The sequence below is a fragment of the Micropterus salmoides genome, unplaced genomic scaffold (genome assembly GCF_014851395.1).
Source record: "Micropterus salmoides isolate LMB-PRFRI ecotype aquatic unplaced genomic scaffold, ASM1485139v1 Ms_hic_scaffold_14, whole genome shotgun sequence".
NCBI lineage: Eukaryota > Metazoa > Chordata > Actinopteri > Centrarchiformes > Centrarchidae > Micropterus > Micropterus salmoides.
In genome coordinates this window covers 26,945,893-26,968,302 of record NW_024040485.1, presented here as the reverse complement: position 1 = coordinate 26,968,302, position 22,410 = coordinate 26,945,893, and the positions used below count along the sequence as shown (strand labels likewise).

General features: G+C 41.6%; 1 protein-coding gene across 1 annotated transcript; it reads left to right on the top strand.

Moving 5' to 3' along the window:
• The first annotated feature begins 645 nt into the window (after positions 1-645).
• On the top strand, positions 646-17,434 carry xkr4 (XK related 4). The gene is made up of 4 exons (XM_038718820.1): positions 646-1,808; positions 11,737-11,936; positions 12,585-12,939; positions 15,314-17,434. Exons 1-4 carry the CDS (start codon positions 1,114-1,116, stop codon positions 15,912-15,914), a joined length of 1,851 nt encoding a protein of 616 aa, XP_038574748.1. The 5' UTR covers positions 646-1,113; the 3' UTR covers positions 15,915-17,434.
• The last annotated feature ends 4,976 nt before the right edge of the window (positions 17,435-22,410 follow it).

Here is a 22,410-nt window from a genome sequence, read left to right as displayed (position 1 = left end):
TAATTCTTCAACAAACTGCAGTTCCCGAAAAGTTATTGCATTGCCCTAAATGCATTTTTAGATTAGCTTTCCCTTAAACATTTGCCCTGTTGAATATCTAGTGACTGGAAGCTTGTTATTACTGTTGAATCTTTGTATTTGACATGTTTAGTGTACTTTAGGTCTGGCTCTGTTTTCCTGGTTTAACAGCATGCGATGCTATTTTAAGCAACAGTATTCCTCTAAACTCTGTGGCAACAGTTTGGGGAAGGTTTTGAGTGAGAGGCGGCCTTCTGCTGCAAAAATTTATTGTGCTGCACAGTAGCATATTAAACGACGGTGCGATTAATCATAATGTTTTGGGGACCTGCTTAAACACCTGATAAAAGCTCAGAGGGTATGAAGTTCAAGTTTCTGCAGAAACAGAAAACAGCAGGATCTGTCCATGGTGCTGAAAACCAGTCTTTACCCTGCAGGACTCCAGGCTGCTTCACCCCAGCTTTTTATATCGTGATTCATTGTAAGTTTGTTTGCCCAAAATAGGGGATCCTGTGCTGTAACGGAGCTCAAGCGGTATGTAAGCCGGGAGACAGAAAGGCATGGGGGAGAGAGGGAGAGTCAGAGAGAGAGAGAGAGAGAGAGAGAGGTGAGGATGATGTCATCGTTTTCAGTCTGTGGCATGGAAGAGGCAGATGGCTGCAGCCTTTCCGCTTTTCCTTCACTCCTGTTTCCATCTCCACTTCCGTCCCCAACATCTGCCTCAGCGTCAGGACTCATAAAGGGCAAAGAGTGACAAACCGCAGAAGCAGGTAGGTTGTCTGCAGGTGGAGGAAACAAAGCGGAAAACCCCTCCGGTCGGCTGGATGTGAGCGGCACATCGACCGAAGGAGAAGTCCAACAAACGTGATATGGACCAAAATATCGGAGCAAGTACGAGGATACGTTCAGTCTTCTTTTTTGTCTTTATTCTGTATTATGAGCAGGCGGCAGTGTAGAGGAGCTAGTCCTGCCCAGAAAGGAGGAGGAGTAGGAAAGACGCGCAGAAGGGTGTCGACGGAGAGAGGCAGGGGTAGAGGAGAAGAGGAGGGGAAGAGCAGTGGAAAAATATTAGAGTAATATTACAAGCTTCTAATAATGGCGGCTAAATCGGACGGGGTCCTGAAGATAAAGAAGAGCGACGTGGCCTTCACCCCTCTGCAGAACTCGGAGCACTCCGGCTCGGTGCAGGGGCTCCACCCGGGCGCTCAACCCGACTCTGCAGGCACCGGGGATGGAGACTTCGCCAACGGAGAGTCGCGGTGCTGCGGCGGGGGAGGCTCCAACTCGACGTGCCTTCGCCTGGGCAGGGAGCAGCAAAAATACACGGTGTGGGACTGCTTGTGGATCGTAGCCGCAGTGGCCGTGTATCTGGCCGATGTGGGCACCGACGTGTGGCTGTCGGTTGACTACTACCTCCGCCGCGACTACTGGTGGTTCGGCCTGACGCTCTTCTTCGTGGTGCTGGGCTCCTTCTCGGTCCAGCTGTTTAGCTTCAGATGGTTCGTCCACGACTTCAGCACCGAGGACGGCGCGGAATCCGCTGCCGACTGCTCCCACATGGATGGGAACAAGCTGCTGAGCGGCTCTGCCTCACACGGCGACGTTACCGCTCAACACCACCCGGCCACGCCGCAGAGACAGGCGTCGACCGCCAGCAAGAACACCACGACCAACAGCACCGCCAGCACGGCGGTGGGGAACAGGAGTAGGAAACGAACGGCCTACTACTCCTTCTGCGTCTGGTTCGGCCAGTCGGTCATCCACATCCTCCAGCTGGGCCAAATATGGAGGTAGGATGGAGGCCTTGGGATGGGTATCAATGATGATGCGTGTGTGTGTGTGTGTGTGGAATAAATGAATGAATGAGCAGAGGGCAGCTCTGACAGTAGTTGGCACTCTTGGCACCATGGTGGCCAACACTACAGCATGGCCACCAGCTGCCATCTTTAGCATGCTCCCCTCTGCAGGGCCAACACACATATGATACTGTGGCTTTCAGGTCACTTCTCTTCTATATCCTTAGTGGCCCACAAAAGACAACACAAGCTAAACATGCATGATACTTTTTATGATATAAAAAAACACAAGGAGCTGGCCCTGGCCATTCTGTCACACCTGATGTCAAGCAGTGAGTGCTGCTGATGCTCTGGGAATCTTCCCTTTTGGTGTGATTGGAAAGAACTGCCATGTTTGGCCAAACAGCAAGATTCACAGGGGGGGCATTTGACAACAGCTAGCCCACAGTCATTCTTTAATCTCTGTAGAAACAAAAATATCATGCAGTGGACAGTTCATGGAGAAGCAGAAGTGATCTATTACTTACCCTACCCTGTGGTGCACATGCTGGACAGTAAGCAGTGGTGGCAGAAATGCTCCAGTTATTCAGCAGAAGTAGTAAATACACAAGCATTTATCAGCCAAAGAGAGAAAGGCATTTTTATTGCTGTAACAGTGCATCATATTATAAAAATTGATCATATTCTTTGTAATCTAGTACAATACAATTTAAATCTTCAAAGTAGCTAGTAATTACAGTTTATTTTACAGTTATTTAGCGTTCATGTAATGACGCATCAGTCGATTGCTGAAGCTGCCACTTCCCCCAGAATCAGAGCACATGGCCTCGGAGTCCTCAGCGGGAACTATAGCCCTAGCTGCAGCCAAAGTATTACTGTCTGCTTGACCTGTCCTGGGCTGCACGTAGTCCTGGGACTTCAAGTCTGCCTTGTGACATTTACAGTGTAGTGTGTAATACTCTATATAGTACCATCACTTAATTCATGCTGGGATCACAGCACCCCAGATTATGCTTCTGGCACTGGAATGTCTGTGAACCTGTACATTTGTAAGACAGTTTATTCATAAATTTAAACCTATTTTGTCCAACAGTGGTACAATGGGAGGATTTGCTGCTTTTGTCAGTTTTATATTATACTGTTGTTAACTTAATTTGTTGGTCAGACACATTTAAAAATGTCAGCTCGGACTCTGGGAAGTTGGAATGGGCATTTTTTTTCACTATTTCCTGACATTTTTAACACAAAATGATAAATTGAAAAAGATAATCAACCGATGAATCGAAATTGCAATCATTTGTTGTTAATTTCAGAGAGGAATTCTGTGTTTACAATATAATATTTTATTTAAGAAGTTGTTACATTACAACAGACGGTCTATGTGGTCTGGGCATTTGGATGTCGTTAACACAGTAGAGAATGAGGAGGGTGGATATGTGATGTACTGTATGCTTAAGATTTTTGTAGAGCATTTCATTTTATGGCAAAGGGATTATCGCAAAAATACTGATGGGTATATTAAATGGTAAGGATGCTTAATTGGTGAAAATGTTTGACATTCTATGCACTATTATATATAAAGAGACAAATTCTCACATTTTAGATGCTGGAACCAGAATTATTGGCATTTTTGCTTGATGTATGACTATTACATTGATTATCAAAATTGCTGCGAATTAGTTTTATGTAGATTGAGTAATAAATGAACTGATTTATTAACAAATTGTTTCAGCTCTATATACAACCCATCCAGCACCATTCTTCCTGTAGGTAGTTCAGTGGAACTGTGTTAGCTTCTTATAATAATCTAATAACTCTCCAGAATTCAAAAGAAAAACTAATTACTACTGACTAAAACGTCATCCCCAATGCTTTCTGTTATTTCCCTCTATTCTCTCTCTTTTTAATCTTATCTCGTGTGACACAGGCAAAGTTTTCACTCAAATTGAAACATGTGACTTTGTGCAGCTGTTCGCAGAGCAGCTTTAAGCATTGAGTTATGAGAAGCAGGTCTGCTGTCTATGTGTTATTGTCTAGACATAATCTTATCTTGGTCTTTTGAAGGCTAGACTACGATACTTTCAGCCCTGCTTTCTGGAGGCTGTTGGTGATGTCGCTGACTGTTAGAGGTTTCTTCGCAGCCCTTAACAATGTTTCCTTCAACGACTGCTGCTGTTTTCTGTGGCCCACCTGTCCGCTGTCTGTTGCTAGTAAAGCAGTGTTTTGTTATTTCTTTTTCAAGACTTTCCAAATTGTTGTATTTGTTATTCTCACGTTTTGTGTTTATGGTTCTCAGCTTCCAGATTTCTTGATTTTGTCGCAAAGACAGCTCTCTGAGGCGGTGCAGTGGTGCAGTGGTTAGCACTGTCGCCTCACAGCAAGAAGATTACAGGTTCGAACCTTTGTTGTTCCAAGAGTTTGCATTTGTGGAGTTTGCGTGTTGTCTGCGTGGGTTCTCTCCAGGTGCTCCGGCTTCCTCCCACTGTCCAGACATGACTAGGTTAATTGGTGTCTCTAAAATTGTCCTTAGGTGTGAGCACGAGTGGTTGTTTGTCTATGTGTGGCCCTGCGATGGATTGGCGACCTGTCCAGGGTGTACCCCGCCTTTTGCCCGATGTCAGCTGGGATTGGCTCCAGCCTCCCATGACCCTGTACGCAGGATGAGTGGTTGACAATGTATGGACAGTTCTCTGGTCTTCATGTTGGTTTACATTTCTGATTATAAAACCATGGCAAAACCAAGGCTACGCACTCGCCACATTTTCATGTTTGAACTATCAATGCAACAGGAAGCAGCTGAGCAAACACCTGTCATGTGTTCAGGGGGACATGTTCCCACACTTTTGCTCACCTAAAAATCAGGGTGTTTTTCAAAACTACACTTTTTTTTGCTTTTCAAGGGCAGTGTAAATGCTCTTCCTAGTGGAATTATACAGCTGATTGGCAAGAGTTACAAAAAAAGAAATTACTGCTTTGTAAATAGAGTAGATGGTAAAAGCCTTAAATGTATCAATACACAGAAGGAAAATTACTCAATTCTGAAACTTTGTGTGTCAAACATCATGATGTCCTCTATACAAATGAGTTATTCCCAACAAGGAAGATGACATCAACAAATGTGATTTTTGTCTTTAAAATCCTCTTAACATAAACCAGAACATATGCATAAGACTTACAGTCCTTATATAATTTTATCATTATTCAAAGAAAGGAAATAAGTAAATAAATGATGCAACTGAGTTTGGACTTCAGATCCACAGATTACGGTGACTCCAAGGGCTCAGTGAGGAATATCATTTTTTAAATTTTTTTGAGGACTAGCCTACTTTGCGTGTGCTCGCAATACTTTTGCTTTCCCTCGAAATATGTTTTGCGTTACCTTTCTTTTTCCGAGCCATAGCTGTGTATGCTCAGCTGCTCTCAGCGCAACACTCCAGCTTATTGAATTTTACTTTGAACGGAGTATTTCCTATGTTGATATAGTTGCCTATAAAGGTGAACATACTTCAGATAGGAGTTGCACTATTAAGCTACGCATTTTATAATGCTCCAGCTCTGCCATTCTCACTCCAGTATACACATCGGCTGTCTCAAGTAGTGGCACATTGTAAATTACCGTCTTATTTTTGCGGGCCTGACTGATAGTGAAAAGCTCATAAAATAACCTACAGGAGAAGTGCTTCCACTTGGCAAGTTTCCAGGTTTCCTTTGTGGATGCATTAAAAATAACAAAAGATTCACAGTCACTTTGGTTTAATGTAATCAACATTTGACTGCTGCATTAAAAATAAATAATAAATGTCATTCTTTCTTTTGGCTGGCCAGCATGTCGACTGTCACAGGCCGAATTTTGCCTCCCTGCTGAGAATTGTATGAAAATGTATTAAAGTTCTGCTTTTAAACGCTATAATATTCTTTGCGGGGTTCATCAATAGTGATAAATGATCAGTATATATTTTATGAACATTAAGAATCGTTAATATATTGTTACACTTAGTAAAAGTAGCCTACCATTTCTTGAGATTCAGCAACCCTACTCTAACCCTATTCAACTAACCCTAACCCTGTTATGCATGGTTGCATTTTAGCTCCTGTTCATACTAGACTTGTTACAAACAAACCAAGAGGAGTAAACATCAAATTATCAAACTGACATGTAACTCATTGATTGACGTGGGGAATTCAAATTCCAGTGACTTTTAAAGTGACAGTTTAACTTTAATGCTTCTGATGTGAATAATTCTGTTCTTTAGCATCACAAAGAGTTCACAAAGAAATAACTGATTAGAAGCATTATTATTGTTTTTAGACTGCAAATCAACCGCATGTTATGAATGTTGACATAGAGACAGGATGAAGAAGAGGCGTCTTGTACAGTAATGATTCAGGGCTCATTACTGTGGGATCGTTGTCACACACTTTTTAATGGATTTAATGAAGTACACTGAGTACAAGCACAGCATTTTTAACAGCTTTGAACTTATTAATCAGGGAAAAAACCCACGCTGAGGCGCATACTTGGTTACCAAATTATTTGCAGTGATTTATTATTATACAGATCAATTATAAGATCGAACAGATTTCACAATCAGCTGATGAATTTATTAGTAGTTTAGCTTTTGAATTAATGCTAAAATCCAACATCTGTTATCATAAAATCCTGTGGTTGGTTTGTTTGAAATCTAAACTCCTGACAAAACTAATTAGAACCTATTGGGGGGGTACTAAGGGGTTGGAATCAACAACAATACAAACAGGCCGCAGTGTCCACCCTGGTGCTGTTTGCTGCGAGAGACAAGAACCTCTTGGCAGTGGTTCGGGTTCGTCTCTGTACAAGATACAGATGTGGTCTGTAGTCTTACATTTTTGCCACGATCAAGACACCCAAACAAACTTTATTAAAAATATTCCACTAATCAACAAAAATGCATGTTTAGTCAGGCAGATTGTGTCCAAAGTTGTCACTGGAGAGAACCATGGGCCTTGGGCAGCCACGCCCTCTGCCCCCCCCCTCCCCATTCGCTTTACAGACTGTATCTCAATGTGAGATACTTCTTTCATCCCCCCACTCACAACACAACCTGATACGTCTACAAGCCATTGGTGATACAACAGATAGCAAGCACAAGGACTCTGAGGAGACCCAACAGGAGTGTGTTCATGTCATGCACTGGGAACTATTCCAAGAAGACTACAGGGATGACACTGACGGTCTCTCTCTCACTACATTACAGGCTAAATCAGTTTCTAGAAGGACAGCACCTCCAAAAAGATAGGCTTTCAGAACAAAACACCAAGGAGACCAAAAACCTTTTTCAACAGACCGAAGAGGGCCTTCACAGCATCATTGGAGGTCTCCCAGCAGCATAGGTCTATAGCAACATCAAGGATGGTTAAGGGCTCCTAACTATAAGCTTTATCAAAGAGGAAAGTCCTAAGCCTACTCTCAAATGTGTATATGGTGTCTGGCTCCCAAACCCAACCTGGTTCCACAAGAGAAGAGCTTGATAGCTGAAGGCTCTGGCTCCCATTCTACTTTTGGAGACTCTAGTGCAGTGCTCTAGTGGCATAAGGGACAAATGGTCCAATGCCATAAAAGTTTTACCATGTAGCTAAAAATCAGGTCTGAAATCATGTGATATCAAAGATAGAATTACTAAAACTTGCTTGATAAAATGGATCATTCTATCAGTTGTGTTGGGGGGAATATGTACTGTACACAAAAAGTAGCATTTAAAGGGCAATGCTGGCCTCACTTGAAGGCTGAACATGAGACTGAATGACCTGGCTTTCCTTCTCAGTAGATGTGAGTGAAGCCGGCAGAACTGGGACACCTTCAGTTACAGTGTAAATGTAGCCTGAGTGACAGGTTAACAAGTCTAATCTGTATCTGTAGACTTACAAAGACCAGCACCAACACACACACACAGTGAGAAATGTCTCAGGTCCATCTGTCCATGGACATGCTGCAACTTTAATGCCCTCAGCCCAGATTTAATTTTCAACTTCTTTATTGACAATGGAGCTTCATTTCACGGCCCATTAGCGCGCTGCTAAATGGCTGCCGTGTGTTGGTGATATTTCAGAGATAGAAAGAGACAGAGAATGGAAATGAATGAGGGAGACTGACAGAGAGAGTCACACAAAAATGTAGGCCACAGACAGACTAAAAAGTAATAATGAATTCACTTCATTAAATGAGCTCTTGCCTCAGGTCTGGAGAAGTACAGTTGGAGTTGGATTGCCAGGAGCTGCAGTGTGTGTGATTTTCATGTTGCAATCCAGTATTTTCTAATGAAATTGCATGCCGAAACTATTATTCAAACTCAGATCTGAAGAAGCCTCTTGGATGAGAGGCGAAACATCTTCATGTATGTTCAACCCTTGATTTCAACCTTCTTTGGATAACTATGACCTGGATGACGGAGAACCTTCACAGACAGATTATTTAAACTATATAGCAGAGAATCTATTTCTGTGTCTCCACAAAAAAAGTTGATATTCACCAGCTCTAAAAGTTTATTATAGACAGAAGTGTTACAAATTAAAGCTAATTAAAATAAATTCAAGCAAATTCAAGCCATGCTCCATCTGCAAATCAGGATTTTAGAAATTTGTAAGCACTGTACAAGTTTGATGAGTGTTCTTTTTTTGTGCGCACTCAGTCTGAAGTCTGCTTTCACTGTTTCCTCCAGCTGTTACTTAACTTAAAATGGGTAAGGTTATGTTACATTAGGTGGAGTTGAGTTAAGTTAGAGTAACTTAAATGCAGCTGATAATCTTGTTTTTGCCGTCTGCCAGTGGTTTAATTTCTCATCTTGCTACAGTGATGCAGCGTATGTGTTATCCAGGGTGTGTCAGTACACTGTGACTTCATTTGGGGTGGGGTTACAGGTGCAACAGAGCACACTTCTGACCACACCAAAATAGAGTCAGGTTAGAGGTGAAACCAGAGAGGACTGTAAAACTGCAAAGACAAGAAATGAGGGGAGAGAGACAAAGGGAATGACATGCAACAAGATCTCTGGCCTCAACCAGGACCATTGCAGTTCATGGTCGGTATGTTAACCCCTAGGCCACAAGAGTGCCCCAACTAAAGCTAAGCTATACTGTGTTTAACAAAAATTGTGTCCCCATCCACACTACTGCGTTTTCGTTTTAAAACAGAGGCCTCTTGCTATGTCTGCACAAAAGGGAGAAAACAGAGAAGTTAGAAAACGCTGACAACCCCGTCTTTCGTTTTGAAACTCTGGAGAGTGTTTTAGAGAAGACAGGCAAAAACAGAACTTTAGAAACGATGACACAGACGGTCACGTTTGGCTTTCTGATTGGGTCTTTTAACTCTTATTAAAGTAGAAACATGATGCTACAAGTTTTTGACTTGGTATTTTTATTTAAATATTTTGTACCGTGCAAATAACACTTAAAACCTACACTTGTACTGTGTATGTCGCCGTATTTACTTTGCAACGACTCCCAGACGCTTTTAACTCCCGTGTTACATTCATTAACAGTCCCAGCTCGTTCTTGGTCCATGCAAATCCGGTGTGGTTCTTTGTCTGTAGTACTTTATTCTTTCGCCAAATCTTCTGTAACTGCGGAATAGACCATCTGCTTCACGTTTACACTGGCACGTGCATGCCCAGTGTATGTGAACGGCCACTAGATGTGCATTTTCACACCTACTTTAAGATGTGCAAAATCAGTGCAGGTCCTCTCTTTTAAGATACAAAGTGTGTGGGTCCATGTGCTGCTGAACTTGCTGAAACGTGTTGTCTGCATTGTGATACTCTATACAGTGTATGCTGTTAATTGTACAAAAGCATTAGGCTATTTGCTTTAAATATATATGCCTTTTTCACCCACCATGGTGTCCATAATCATTATTTTGCATCAATAGGAAAAGATTTTGGTTTGGATAAAGGGCACTATGGGACAATCTGATTTAGTATGCCGTTTTTCCACTAGTGGATGGGGAATTTTGGGTTTCATCTCAAAATTGGTCAATGGTCCTGAATGGGCCTGTATCACTATCAAGATCTTTCTTTGTCCAGCCTGGCTGCTCACAACCCCCAGTGCACCTCTGCAACAGTAGTGTTTTAGGCTATACAGGTGCTGGTCATATAATTAGAATATCATCAAAAAGTTGATTTATTCCAGTAATTCCATTCAAAAAGTGAAACTCATTTAATGTATACATTCATTCCACACAGACTGATATATTTCAAGTGTTCATTCCTTTTAATTTTGATGATTATAACTGACAACTAATGAAAACCCCAAAATCAGTATCTCAGAATATTAGAATATTGTGAAAAGGTTCAATATTGAAGACACCTGGTGCCACACTCTAATCAGCTAATTAACTCAAAACACCTGCAAAGGCCTTTAAATGGTCTCTCAGTCTAGTTCTGTAGGCTACACAATCATGGGGAAGACTGCTGACTTGACAGCTGTCCAAAAGACGACCATTGACACCTTGCACAAGGAGGGCGAGACACAAAAGGTCATTGCTAAAGAGGCTGGCTGTTCACAGAGCTCTGTGTCCAAGCACATTAATAGAGAGGCGAAGGGAAGGAAAAGATGTGGTAGAAAAAAGTGTACAAGCAATAGGGATAACCACACCCTGGAGAGGATTGTGAAACAAAACCCATTCAAAAATGTGGGGGAGATTCACAAAGAGTGGACTGCAGCTGGAGTCAGTGCTTCAAGAACCACCACGCACAGACGTATGCAGGACATGGGTTTCAGCTGTCGCATTCCTTGTGTCAAGCCACTCTTGAACAAGACAGCGTCAGAAGCGTCTCGCCTGGGCTAAAGACAAAAAGGACTGGACTGCTGCTGAGTGGTCCAAAGATATGTTCTCTGATGAAAGTAAATTTTGCATTTCCTTTGGAAATCAAGGTCCCAGAGTCTGGAGGAAGAGAGGAGAGGCACAGAATCCACATTGCTTGAAGTCCAGTGTAAAGTTTCCACAGTCAGTGATGGTTTGGGGTGCCATGTCTACTGGTGTTGGTCCACTGTGTTTTCTGAGGTCCAAGGTCAACGCAGCCGTCTACCAGGAAGTTTTAGAGTACTTCATGCTTCCTGCTGCTGATCAACTTTATGGAGATGCAGATTTAATTTTCCAACAGGACTTGGCACCTGCACACAGTGCCAAAGCTACCAGTACCTGGTTTAAGGACCATGGTATCCCTGTTCTTAATTGGCCAGCAAACTGGCCTGACCTTCACCCTATAGAAAATCTATGGGGTATTGTGAAGAGGAAGATGTGATACACCAGACCCAACAATGCAGAAGACCTGAAGGCCACTATCAGAGCAACCTGGGCTCTCATAACACCTGAGCAGTGCCACAGACTGATCGACTCCATGCCACGCCGCATTGCTGCAGTAATTCAGGCAAAAGGAGCCCCAACTAAGTATTGAGTGCTGTACATGCTCATACTTTTCATGTTCATACTTTTCAGTTGGCCAACATTTCTAAAAATCTTTTTTTTGTATTGGTCTTCAGTAATATTCCAATTTTCGGAGATACTGAATTTGGGATTTTCATTAGTTGTCAGTTTTAATCATCACAATTAAATGAAATAAACATTTGAAATATATCTGTCTGTGTGTAATAAATTAATATAATATCCAAGTTTCACTTTTTGAATGGAATTACTGAAATAAATCAACTTTTTGATGATATTCTAATTATATGACCAGCACCTGTATATTGATACAAGTAGAAAGCTTTTAAAGAGATATATATCTTTTGGTATACTGTGATGATTTAAAATGTACTATTCATTTTTTTTTTTTAACTGCAATTGATGGATAAAATTCAATGATTTTTTTTGTACATACTCACAAATATTAACACTGCAGTCTAACTTGTTGATGTTGACGCATGATTTTTCTTTTTCCGATTCCTCCAGGTATTTCCATACAATCTACCTGGGCGTTCGGAGTCGTCAGAGTGCTGAGACAGACCGCTGGCGTTACTACTGGAGGATGGTCTATGAGTTTGCAGATGTGAGCATGCTGCATCTATTGGCCACCTTTCTGGAGAGCGCGCCACAACTGGTGCTGCAGCTGTGCATCATCATACAGACACACAAGCTCCAGGCTGTACAAGGTAACACACACACACTCTTTCTATACTCCATACTTCTACTACTAAGCCACTAAATTCACATTGTATTCCCCTGTGTTTGTTCAGCACTGTTCTAGGCTAATACATGTCTGTGAAGATCCTCAGTCATCCAGGTCATAGTTATCCAAGGAAGGTTAAAATGAACTGGACTGAACTGAAGATACTTTGCTTCTCATACGAGGGGCTTATTCAATTCTGACTGACTGGCCATTCAACCTCTGTGGGGTCATTATCAAGGTGATAAGTATCGCTTGGTTCATTAGTGCTCCCGTGAATCCTTACAGACAGACTCAGAGGTTAAATTGCTGGGTTTCCCTGCCAGTCTGTCAGAGCTGAATTATCCTCTTAAATGGGAGGCGAACGTCTTTGAGTATCTTCAAACCAGTCCAGTTGCCCTTGATTTTAATCTTCCTTGGAAATCTAAGCAAACATTTCCCCTTGCTTTTAGAGTTTGTGCTAAGCTAAGACAAACATATTCTGTGTAAAAGACTCACAGAGATGAAACCAATATTCATAATCTCATCTGACTGTGGGTCTCACAGCAAAAAATTTTCCAAAAGTGTTTCTGTGATGGTCGCCTTGATGTGGCACTGAAATCAAACCCATTGTGTCTTTGTGTGTCTGTTGCAGGTATGACAGCGGCAGCCTCCCTTGTGTCTCTGGCCTGGGCGCTGGCTTCCTACCAGAAGGCCCTGCGAGAGTCTCGGGATGACAAGAAGCCGATCAGCTACCTGGCTGTGATCATCCAGTTCTGCTGGCATTTCTTCACTATCGCCGCAAGGGTCATCACCTTTGCCCTGTTTGCCTCTGTGTTCCAACTCTACTTTGGCATCTTCATTGTCCTGCACTGGTGCATCATGACCTTCTGGATTGTCCACTGTGAGACAGACTTCTGCATCAGCAAGTGGGAGGAAATTGTGTTTGACATGGTGGTGGGCATAATCTATATCTTTTCCTGGTTCAACGTCAAGGAGGGTCGGACAAGGTGAGGACTCTGAGCTCCATTCAGTGTGATTTTAGACCTGAAGAAAAAATCCTTTTCAGAAATTTTTCAATCTAGTTGAGTGTCTTTATTATTCAGTATTTATTTAATTTTAAAGTCAGCTGGTTGCATGAAGTTCAGTCAGCTGTCAACTGTTTGGCACATCAAAAAAAATGGATCTACAATGAGCTGAGAAGGAATTTGGGGATTAAAACCAGGATCATTTGTAGTTTTGAAGTAACCTTTTTTAGTAAATCAACCCAATAAAGCACTACCACTACTTGGCTGTCAAAGCAGCTCTGAAATATCACAATATGAGTCAGGTATTGAAACGTTTGTACTGGGCAGTACAGGGTTACTGGGGCGTTGCAACAAACAGGGTGCAGTAAAGAACAAGACAGTCTGAAGCTCCATTAATGGATTTTTTTCTGCCTGTTTGGGAGCAGTGGAACAAGCTGTAAAATAACATTGACATGTTATCACCTTAAAGGGGCATAATGGAGTTTCCAGCGGCCACTAGCGGTGTGGTTCTAAGATTGCAACCAGGTGTGTGCTCGTACGTGTGCTCTCTTGAACTCATGAGCGAGCATAATCTGAAACACAACCGCTTTCATACAGAAATCCTGCATTAAACGCAGGAACACCAGCACGCAGGCTGTGGCTTTTCACTCAGACATGTTCAGGCTCTGTTACTTGATGTTCCCGACTCAGAGGCAGATCAACACCGACTCCGTACCTTTCATTCAGCGCAGCGAGCCGCATATCGGCACAATCCTCCCGGAAAAAAGGCAGAGTGACAGCGGCTATAGACAGACAGGGAGACAGCTTCACCCAATATACTGGAAACTCAGGTAAACCCCTCCTGCAACATTATAGTAATTGTTTTATCAGCTGCAGGTTGAACTAATCCATGCTCATTACATGATCATGGTACATTTACTGCATTTAGCTGACGTGCTACAGCGTTAGATCGCCTGCTGCTTTCAGTAACTATCTTCACTATCTGTGAGTCTGTCACCGGAGGCTCAGCAATGTCAGCACAGCTACATGTATTGGATGATAACGAAACAGGTAATTAGCTGGACTGAATAATATAACAAGATTGTGTCACACTTAATAATAATAATAAGTCTGCTGTAAATAACTTTACTGTATAGTGTCAGTGGATGGTTCTTCCTCTGGGTTGTTGTCGCTGTGAAGTTGCAGTATTGTATATTATGTGGGTCATGTTAGTTACAGAAACTGAGAGGTGGAGAAGTTGTATACCTGAGTATTGGTAAAACCACCAATAAACCTAAATTGAACGTTACGAAGCCAACAGCGGCAGGTACTGTAGCGTTAGCTGGCTGCATCACTATAGGTTAACGTCAACAAATCTCTTTTTGCCATTACATCCTTTCTTGCAGGCTAAATCAACAATGGTACACAGGATAGCAACATGGGTCAGTTGGTGAAGTAATGTGGAAAGCGATATAACTTTGCACCAGATAACATTAGCAACAGCTTGGCGTTAGCCGAGGAGCTAACGTGACTTTCTCTGTGTTTCTCCAGCTTTGCTAATGCTCACTTTGTTCTTACTCGACATCATCTGAACCTGTTTGGTCTGATGGGCTTCAGCACATAAACCTTTATTGTTGTTTTGTATCCTTACGTGGAGCCTGTGTTTTGCTGTGAGCCGGTTGTTTTATGGTGTTAGTGGACTGCATGTTGTTAGCTGCCGTGTTGTCGCTGTAGTCTGAGAGAGGCTCGAGAGCGCACACAGGGCTGAATCCGACGAGAATAGTGGCTGATGCAAGCAACGGAGAAAACAGGCATACAAAGTATTGGACAGGCTAAACAACTCATTGAAAATTTTAGATTCTTACAGCCTTGCTGTTAGAACTCCTGACCTCAGAATGACCGTGTAGGACAGCCTGTGACCAAATTCAAAGACGTTTTTCATCTGTTGGCCTAAGTTGTGGGTTCACCACAATCAGAGGGATTTATCCTCTGGGGACCATCAACATCCACAGCAAAATGCATGGTAACACAGTATTTTCTATATCTTGTGCACAACTTTGACATTTTCACAGAATGTCAGAAAGGTGTTTTTAAAATGAAAAGTACCCTGAAATACACTGCTCAGTGTTTAACACTTACAATATATTATTAATATTTAGCGGAATTGATGGATTTTTTGGTCCGAAAATGGACAGTCTGTCTGTTTGAGGGACAGACTGACATCCATTTTCGCCATCCTTATAGATCACTGTCAAAATACAATATGAGCACTTCTATTTACACTATTTACACTGGAGAGCACTGCTTTATGTTTTTCTGATTTGGTTTCACTCTGTCTGATTAATTTCTTCTTATCATGTCACATGTCTTTGTTCAGGTGTCGGCTTTTCATCTATTACCTGGTGATCCTGGTGGAGAATGCTGCACTCAGTGCGTTGTGGTATCTCTACCGGTCGCCTCATACCACTGACGCCTTTGCAGTTCCAGCACTCTGCGTCATCTTCAGCAGTTTCCTCACTGGCGTGGTTTTCATGCTCATGTACTATGCCTTTTTCCATCCCAACGGGCCACGCTTTGGACGATCGCCGAGCGGCCAGGGTCTGGACCTAGACCCCACTGCTCAGTTCTCCACACTACCATCTGAAGGTGCCACCAACTCACTGCGCTCCAACCGAGGTGGCGCCACAACCCTGGAGCGTGACGTGGGGAAGTATTCTGAGCGGGATGGTTGCATGCCGGTGTTTCAGGTCCGACCCACAGTGCCATCTACACCATCGTCTCGTGCCCCACGCCTGGAAGAGACAGTCATCAAGATCGACCTCTGCAGGAACCGCTACCCAGCCTGGGAGCGCCATGTCCTCGACCGTAGTATACGCAAGGCAATCCTGGCCATAGATTGCTCCCTGACTCCTCCACGGCTGCAGTACAAAGATGATGCTCTGGTGCAGGAGAGGTTGGAATATGAGACCACGTTATAGTTCCACCTGCTCTAAGAACCCATACAGGGGTGCGGTCATCAGATGATTATCCTGCTATCACATGAACAGCAACAAGGACTGTGGCAATAAGTATTTGTTACTACCAACAGTCTCATTTTTAATCCCTCACTCCCCCTTTTTTTCTGTTCCTCGGCATCAGCGCCCACCCAGGAGCATTCAGCCATTGGCAGTAATGGGAGGAACATCTTGGCAAGTGCAGTTGATGTCGCTGGAAGTGTTTGGGGTCTTTGCAGGGTTGTTGCAGTTATTTTTACTTCCACTTATTAGGCAAATCCTGTCTGGTATGAACTAAATGCGAATCAAAAGAATGCTTGGACACTCTGCCCAGATCCTACTAGACACTGATGCACTGTTTGGTTAAGGTTGGAAACGTTAAGGATAAAATAAGCATGTACATCCAGACAAGTTATCAGATATTCCACTTTAACCTAAATGACACCTGAATTTCACAGAAATCCTTCTAATTTTTGAAAGAAAATTATCCATCACTTCAAACTTTAAACTGTTTATATGTCTTAATGTGTTGGTGTCTTATTGTTTGGAAGTTCTGACAAATTAATCCCATAGCAGCCACAACTGGGTGGGTACTTCCATAAATATGTACATGATACCACTCGTCACTCCTATTCTCTTAGTGCCAAAAAGGTTCCTTGGAAACGTCTTCTAGCTTCTGAGGAGTTGGAACACCTTAGCGATGGTGAAGTCTTTCTCTGGCCTAGACAGGTCTTTCCTCTTGGATTCAGGTCTACTCTGAAAGAAGGTCAGATGGAAAGTGAACTACATGAAGACAGTGGTCAAAGTAGCATCTATACTCAGTCATTGTGTTGTGTTTGGATACAATTAACCAAACCTGGCTGGAAGGAAGGATAGGGAGCGAGATAGAAGAGGTGAACACTGGACAGACGCAAGCTCACTGTCTTTCTCTCACATGGTAATAAGTCAAACTCACACAATGCCAAGAACAAAATCTTCCTGGCAGCTCAACTCAACTATTTGCAGTCCAGCCTCATAAACCTGTCTGTGCAATGATACTGATATTTGCTTGTCTGTGAAAGAGAATGTGGAGGGGAGAGCAGAAGAAATGCACAAAGCCTCAGACAGCAATGAAAAGGAGATGACAGGAGAGGAGGACACAGGAAATGGAAATTAATCGAGGATGTAGAAAAAGGGAAATTGCAGACAAGCAGCTATCTCAGCCAAACTAAACCAACCACCAGGATGTACAGTACTCTGACACAACATGCAGCATTTTTTACTTTAGAGATGATGTAGAGGGTACTGAAGTCACTGTAGTTCTGTGTTTTGTGTTTTAGTATGTATGTGTTGGCAACAGGTGTATGTGTGTGTGTGTGTGTGTGTGTGTGTGTGTGTGGGTGGTGAAACAAGAGAAACAGCTCAGGAGGACATGTGGTTGGGTGCTGTCATCAGTCAGTGAAGGTACACCTTGACTTTCTGACTTTAAGTCTGCTTGTTCTTTGATAAACACATGTCACTTTCTGGTGGAAGTGTTCCTATTTTTGACCTCCAGCTAACCCAGGAAAAGCTATTAACATTGTAACACCATGTCACATAAGTTAGCATAGTGCTGGTACTGTCCACTGGCTTGAATGAGAGATGCTAACAAAGTCACTTTTGGTTAATAGTACCTTTATAAAAGCTTGATGCGGGACCATCATACCACATATGGTCTGGCATTTTTAGGTGAGTGAGCAAGTCAAGATTGCCTGTCATCTGATGTGTTCGTATTTTTAACATTCTGCCCTTAATGTTCATAACGTTGATGAACAGGGGGTAAGCATTGTGGTATGGATGTCCTGGATCAAGGTTAAGGCAGTACCTAATGATGAAACAAGAAAATGTCATGTCATGAGGTGTTTAAAATCATAAGCAACATACTGACAATTTGGTTATTCTTAGAGCCTTCCTGCAGTGGTGCTAATGAAGGTTTGCCCTGATGGTGGCGTGGGAGGAAAGATCAGGGGCCGGTTGCACAAAAGACCTTAAGTTAAGATTTTCCTTAAAGTCCTATTTGGTTTCCTTAACATAAAAAAAATGCACAAAACACCCTTAAGTCTTGTCTTTAAGCTTTCCTTAAGTGAGGTTTTCTCCATCTCTAATACTTAACAAATCCCATAAAGTTAGTTAAACCATTACACAGAAGACCTTAGCAACAAAGTATGGTTAAAAATGTAAGGTACCTCTGACTCTCATCTTGACCACAACATGACCATAAATGAAGGAAAGGGACGCATCACGAGAAGAGCGTTCTTAGAACACTATAGTTTTGATAGAGAGAGACAGATCACTCTACTTTCTGCAGGGAGTTTGAGGAGTGGTAGTATCCAAACTGTAACAAACAGAAGGCCTAGGTCGATCAGCTGCTTGCTTTACCTTAAATTATCTCTTTGTCTCCCCAGGCAACTACAACTTCAGTTTATGCAAGAAACAAAAATTAATTTTGTGCAACACACTTAAATAACTTCCCAGTTAAGAAGAAATTAAACCTCAAGGTATTTTGTGCAACTTCATCAGTAAGATCATCCTGTGGATATATTAAAACCAACAGCAGATGTCATTACAAAAACTAATCTAAACATTTGTTTTCAAGATATCTTGTCATGTTTCAAGATGTTAGTCAAGAGACATTTTTGACTAAATGGTAAAGCAAGGGTCAGTGGGTCTCAAAGTCATCTTCAAGTGTTGGATAGATGGCAGAAACTGTTCATCACTGCCACTCTCAGGCGCCACAGAGCCCGGTGTCAAATTGTCACGGTGTCTCTTTAACATACTGCATGAATGAAAACCAAACCCTCAAACATCCTCAGTGATCCGAATCAGAGTGCAACGACACGGCTAGAGACGGCAGATGAATAAAAGAGAGCTTTACCATCTACCCCCTATCTCCTACATTCCCATCCCGAACAGCTTGACTTCAGGGAATGCTGGGAAGCCAGAGGCAATGACATCATCATATGCTGTTGATGAAATGTCAGTCAATCCACCATGTTCAGGAATTTAAACTCTCTCACGACTATAGAGTGATGGCAATGCTATTTCGATGGTAATAGTGTACAAATTTATACAAAAGAAAGTTGTTTTTTTCTAAGGATGGCAAGAGGAGAGAAAAGCACAAAACAAGTCAATTGGAAAAGAAGTGCATGAACTTTTTTTATCCTGCTTAACCAAACCAGCCCCAGGTGTACCAAGCTCTTCTGACCTGAACTGGTCTTTGTGCAAAGACTGAATTCTGTTGCAGGTCATTACAGTTGATGTCCAAAACTAAATAAATTGATCATTTTATTATTTTGGTCACAAATATATAGCACTTAATAGAGGATCCATGTGGAGCCAAATATACTACTATAACTTTGTTCAGTATAAAAAGACCACAGAGGGAACCAGAAGGATGTGACTGTCCAAGCAAATGCTGGCATATTCCAGCTACTGTTTGTGGTTTGCTTATTAGATATAAGTTCAAATGACTTATGTCAGTTTTTATAGTAATTGTGTTTTGTTGGTGATGGCAAGTCAAAAATGTAATTTGCTTATGAAAAGACCTGCAGTGTTCTTCTGTCCGACACACTTTAAAGGACCATACCAAGGGTTTTGCATGTTTTAGCCATATCACATTTACTTTACGTCACAGCTAATCATTTTGCAAACCAAGCTGTTTAGCTGTAGAAATGTGAATGTGCTTTTTCTTCTGTTCCAAGAGGCCTTTGATTTCCCGCAATTGCTATACGGTATAAAACTCTTGAGCTGTGTAATCAAGTGAATACCATTTTTATATATTGATGGATGTCAAAGTTACATTATTGTTGTATGGCAATGCAGCGCAGACTTTCAAATCTATCTGCACCTAAACTGCATTACCCACTGTTTCGTACCGTACGGAAATGAATGGAAATCAATGGAGGCCTGGAACTGTAGGTAAAATACAGTGTACTGCTTGCATCTGAAAATGGTTGCAAAAACTTAAAATATTCATAATGTGTAGTTAGAACTAAACTTTGCTAACACAGTGGTCTGGTTCTTTGAAGTTTGTCACGGTTTTATAAGTTTAAAGTCAGCTGCTTTCATTATTCTTTCAGTTGTGACTCATGAAACACTTTGCATATTGAAGCGTTTGTCACATAACTTAAATACACAGTTTTTAGGCGTATTTCTTTGCCTTCTTGCCACCACACTGTGTGTGTGAGTGTGTGTTCTCATCAGTTTGTGTACTGTTTTGCTGTACTAGTGGCTGCTTCAGTTTTTTTGACCACAGCTCTTTTTACAGTTTTGCCTTGTACTTTATTTTGGGCTTTTTTTTTACACGTCAAAGTCTGTCTACATGTCTTGGGGAGTAGTAAGATACATGAGTTATATACAGCCTTTTGGAAGCTACATGAGATTTGATAAATTGCCTCATGTGATGTCACTTGAGTCAGCATCAATTAGGGCTGAAGACTACAAGTTTGAAAACAACAAGAATGTGTTGGTGTGGAGTTAGAAAGTTACCAGTGAGCTCTGCTGCAGGCTGCAGGCTACTTGAGCCACCAGCCAACACTAGCATGACACACCTGAGTTTCCAATTAAACGGTCAATTTGCATTGTGGGTAATATAGACACAAAAATGTCTTAAGCAGAAAAAGCACAGATATCAGGATGGCACAATACTGTTAGACATAGTACAAGAATGCATTTAGACAGCACTGCAAAAGCTCATACTCACCTCTTTTGGCCAAATAAAGATGTTTAGGAAGCCATCAAACCAAATTCATTCTCATTCTTAATAAATTTTGGCATGATATATATGCTGTAACTGACAGGAGGCCGAGAGCTGAAAGTGTCAGTATCACACTGGGCAGACTACAGCAGATAGCACCAGCAGAGGTCTTCAGCAGGTTTATCTGCCAACACTGGACTTTAAAAAAATGTACACTCCCTGAAAGCATTGCCATTATTTTTATACATTCATACAAGATTTCACTTTCAATTAAATTTTATTTATATAGCGCCAATTCATACTATATTATTTACAAAGACCCAACAAAAGACAGTACATACTTGACCTCTTTGTTTGCCAGACAGTTGTTAACAAACAGAATTATCATGGACTTATCATGAGAAAGTCTGACTGAAGGTTGAAAAGCAGATTTCCTCTCTGTAGCCAACTCTGTGTAAATGCAGCCTTATTATATTTTAAAAGGGATGTCAAAGCATTTTATGTATGTTTATTTGCAGTCGTTCTAAAATCCAGTGTAGCCTTTGTTTTTTCACCACAATCTCATTAACTAGTGTGTGTGTGTGTGTGTGTGTATATATATATATATATATATATATATATATATATATTAGTGAACATAAAGCTACCTCAGTTTGTTTCATGGACAGAATACCCTCCACCTTCTCATCTGCAATAAATATATTCCTTCTGTAACACAACTCTGTTTCTGTAAGGAACTCAATTAGACTGAAAATACAACATTTTCCAAAATGTTAACAAATGATATTCACTGTATTCTAAAGCATACCACTGCTGACATAACGATGATGAAAATTATTGTGAAATGGACTGTTCATTTTCAAATTGCACAGTTTTATAAATTTGAATTATATAGTGGTTCTCCAGATGACCACAAAAAATCTCATTTCCATCTTATTTAATTGGCTTAAACCATTCATTCTTTTTCTTCATCATAGTTTATCATACGTCATGCACACACATGGCAGCATTGGACTACCTTTTTTAAAAAAAATGTATTGTCGGGATGCAATGTTTCTTTTCATCCTCTTTACTCCAAACCCCTCCTTTGGTCTGCCTTCAGTTTCTTTACTCCAAGCAATGATTCGTTTTATCTCACTGTTAAAACAAAAAATGAGGTGAGATGAGAAGGGGAACCCTCTGTTAATGTAGGTGCTCAAGTCCATGTCTAATTGGTGGTGGGTATCTTGCACACTGCAGGAAATCTTAAATATAGATGGTACATCAACTGACTCCCTCCCTCACTCTGGACATAACTCTTAAAAGCTGCTTTCTATGTTTTGTTTGCCTTAAAGAGAATATATTTTTGTCTTTATTTCAACCTCATCACCCAGGACATTGTTTGAGGCTGTACTGACAGCACAACTTGGTTTTCTCATTTGTCCTGTATGTGTGAAGTGGGAGGGGTTAGAGTAGGTTGTGTGAGTGTGTGTGTGTGTTGTATTTACACTATTCAATAGCATAATGTGTCAACAACAGATACTATTCTTATACTAGGACTGTGTCCAATGTGGAAGTTGTAAAGACCCCAGTCCTCCATTCTCCCAGTCTGAACATCACTCAGAGGAAATGCTTCATGTCTAACTGTAGGAAACATGTCTGACTGCTCTCTTTGCATGTAACTCAAGGTATCAGTTGTGACAATACTGTAAAGAAATGAACAGGCGATGGGGAGGATCTGATCACAGCCTTCCTGCCTCAGCTTGTTTTCGCTGCACTTCTTCATCC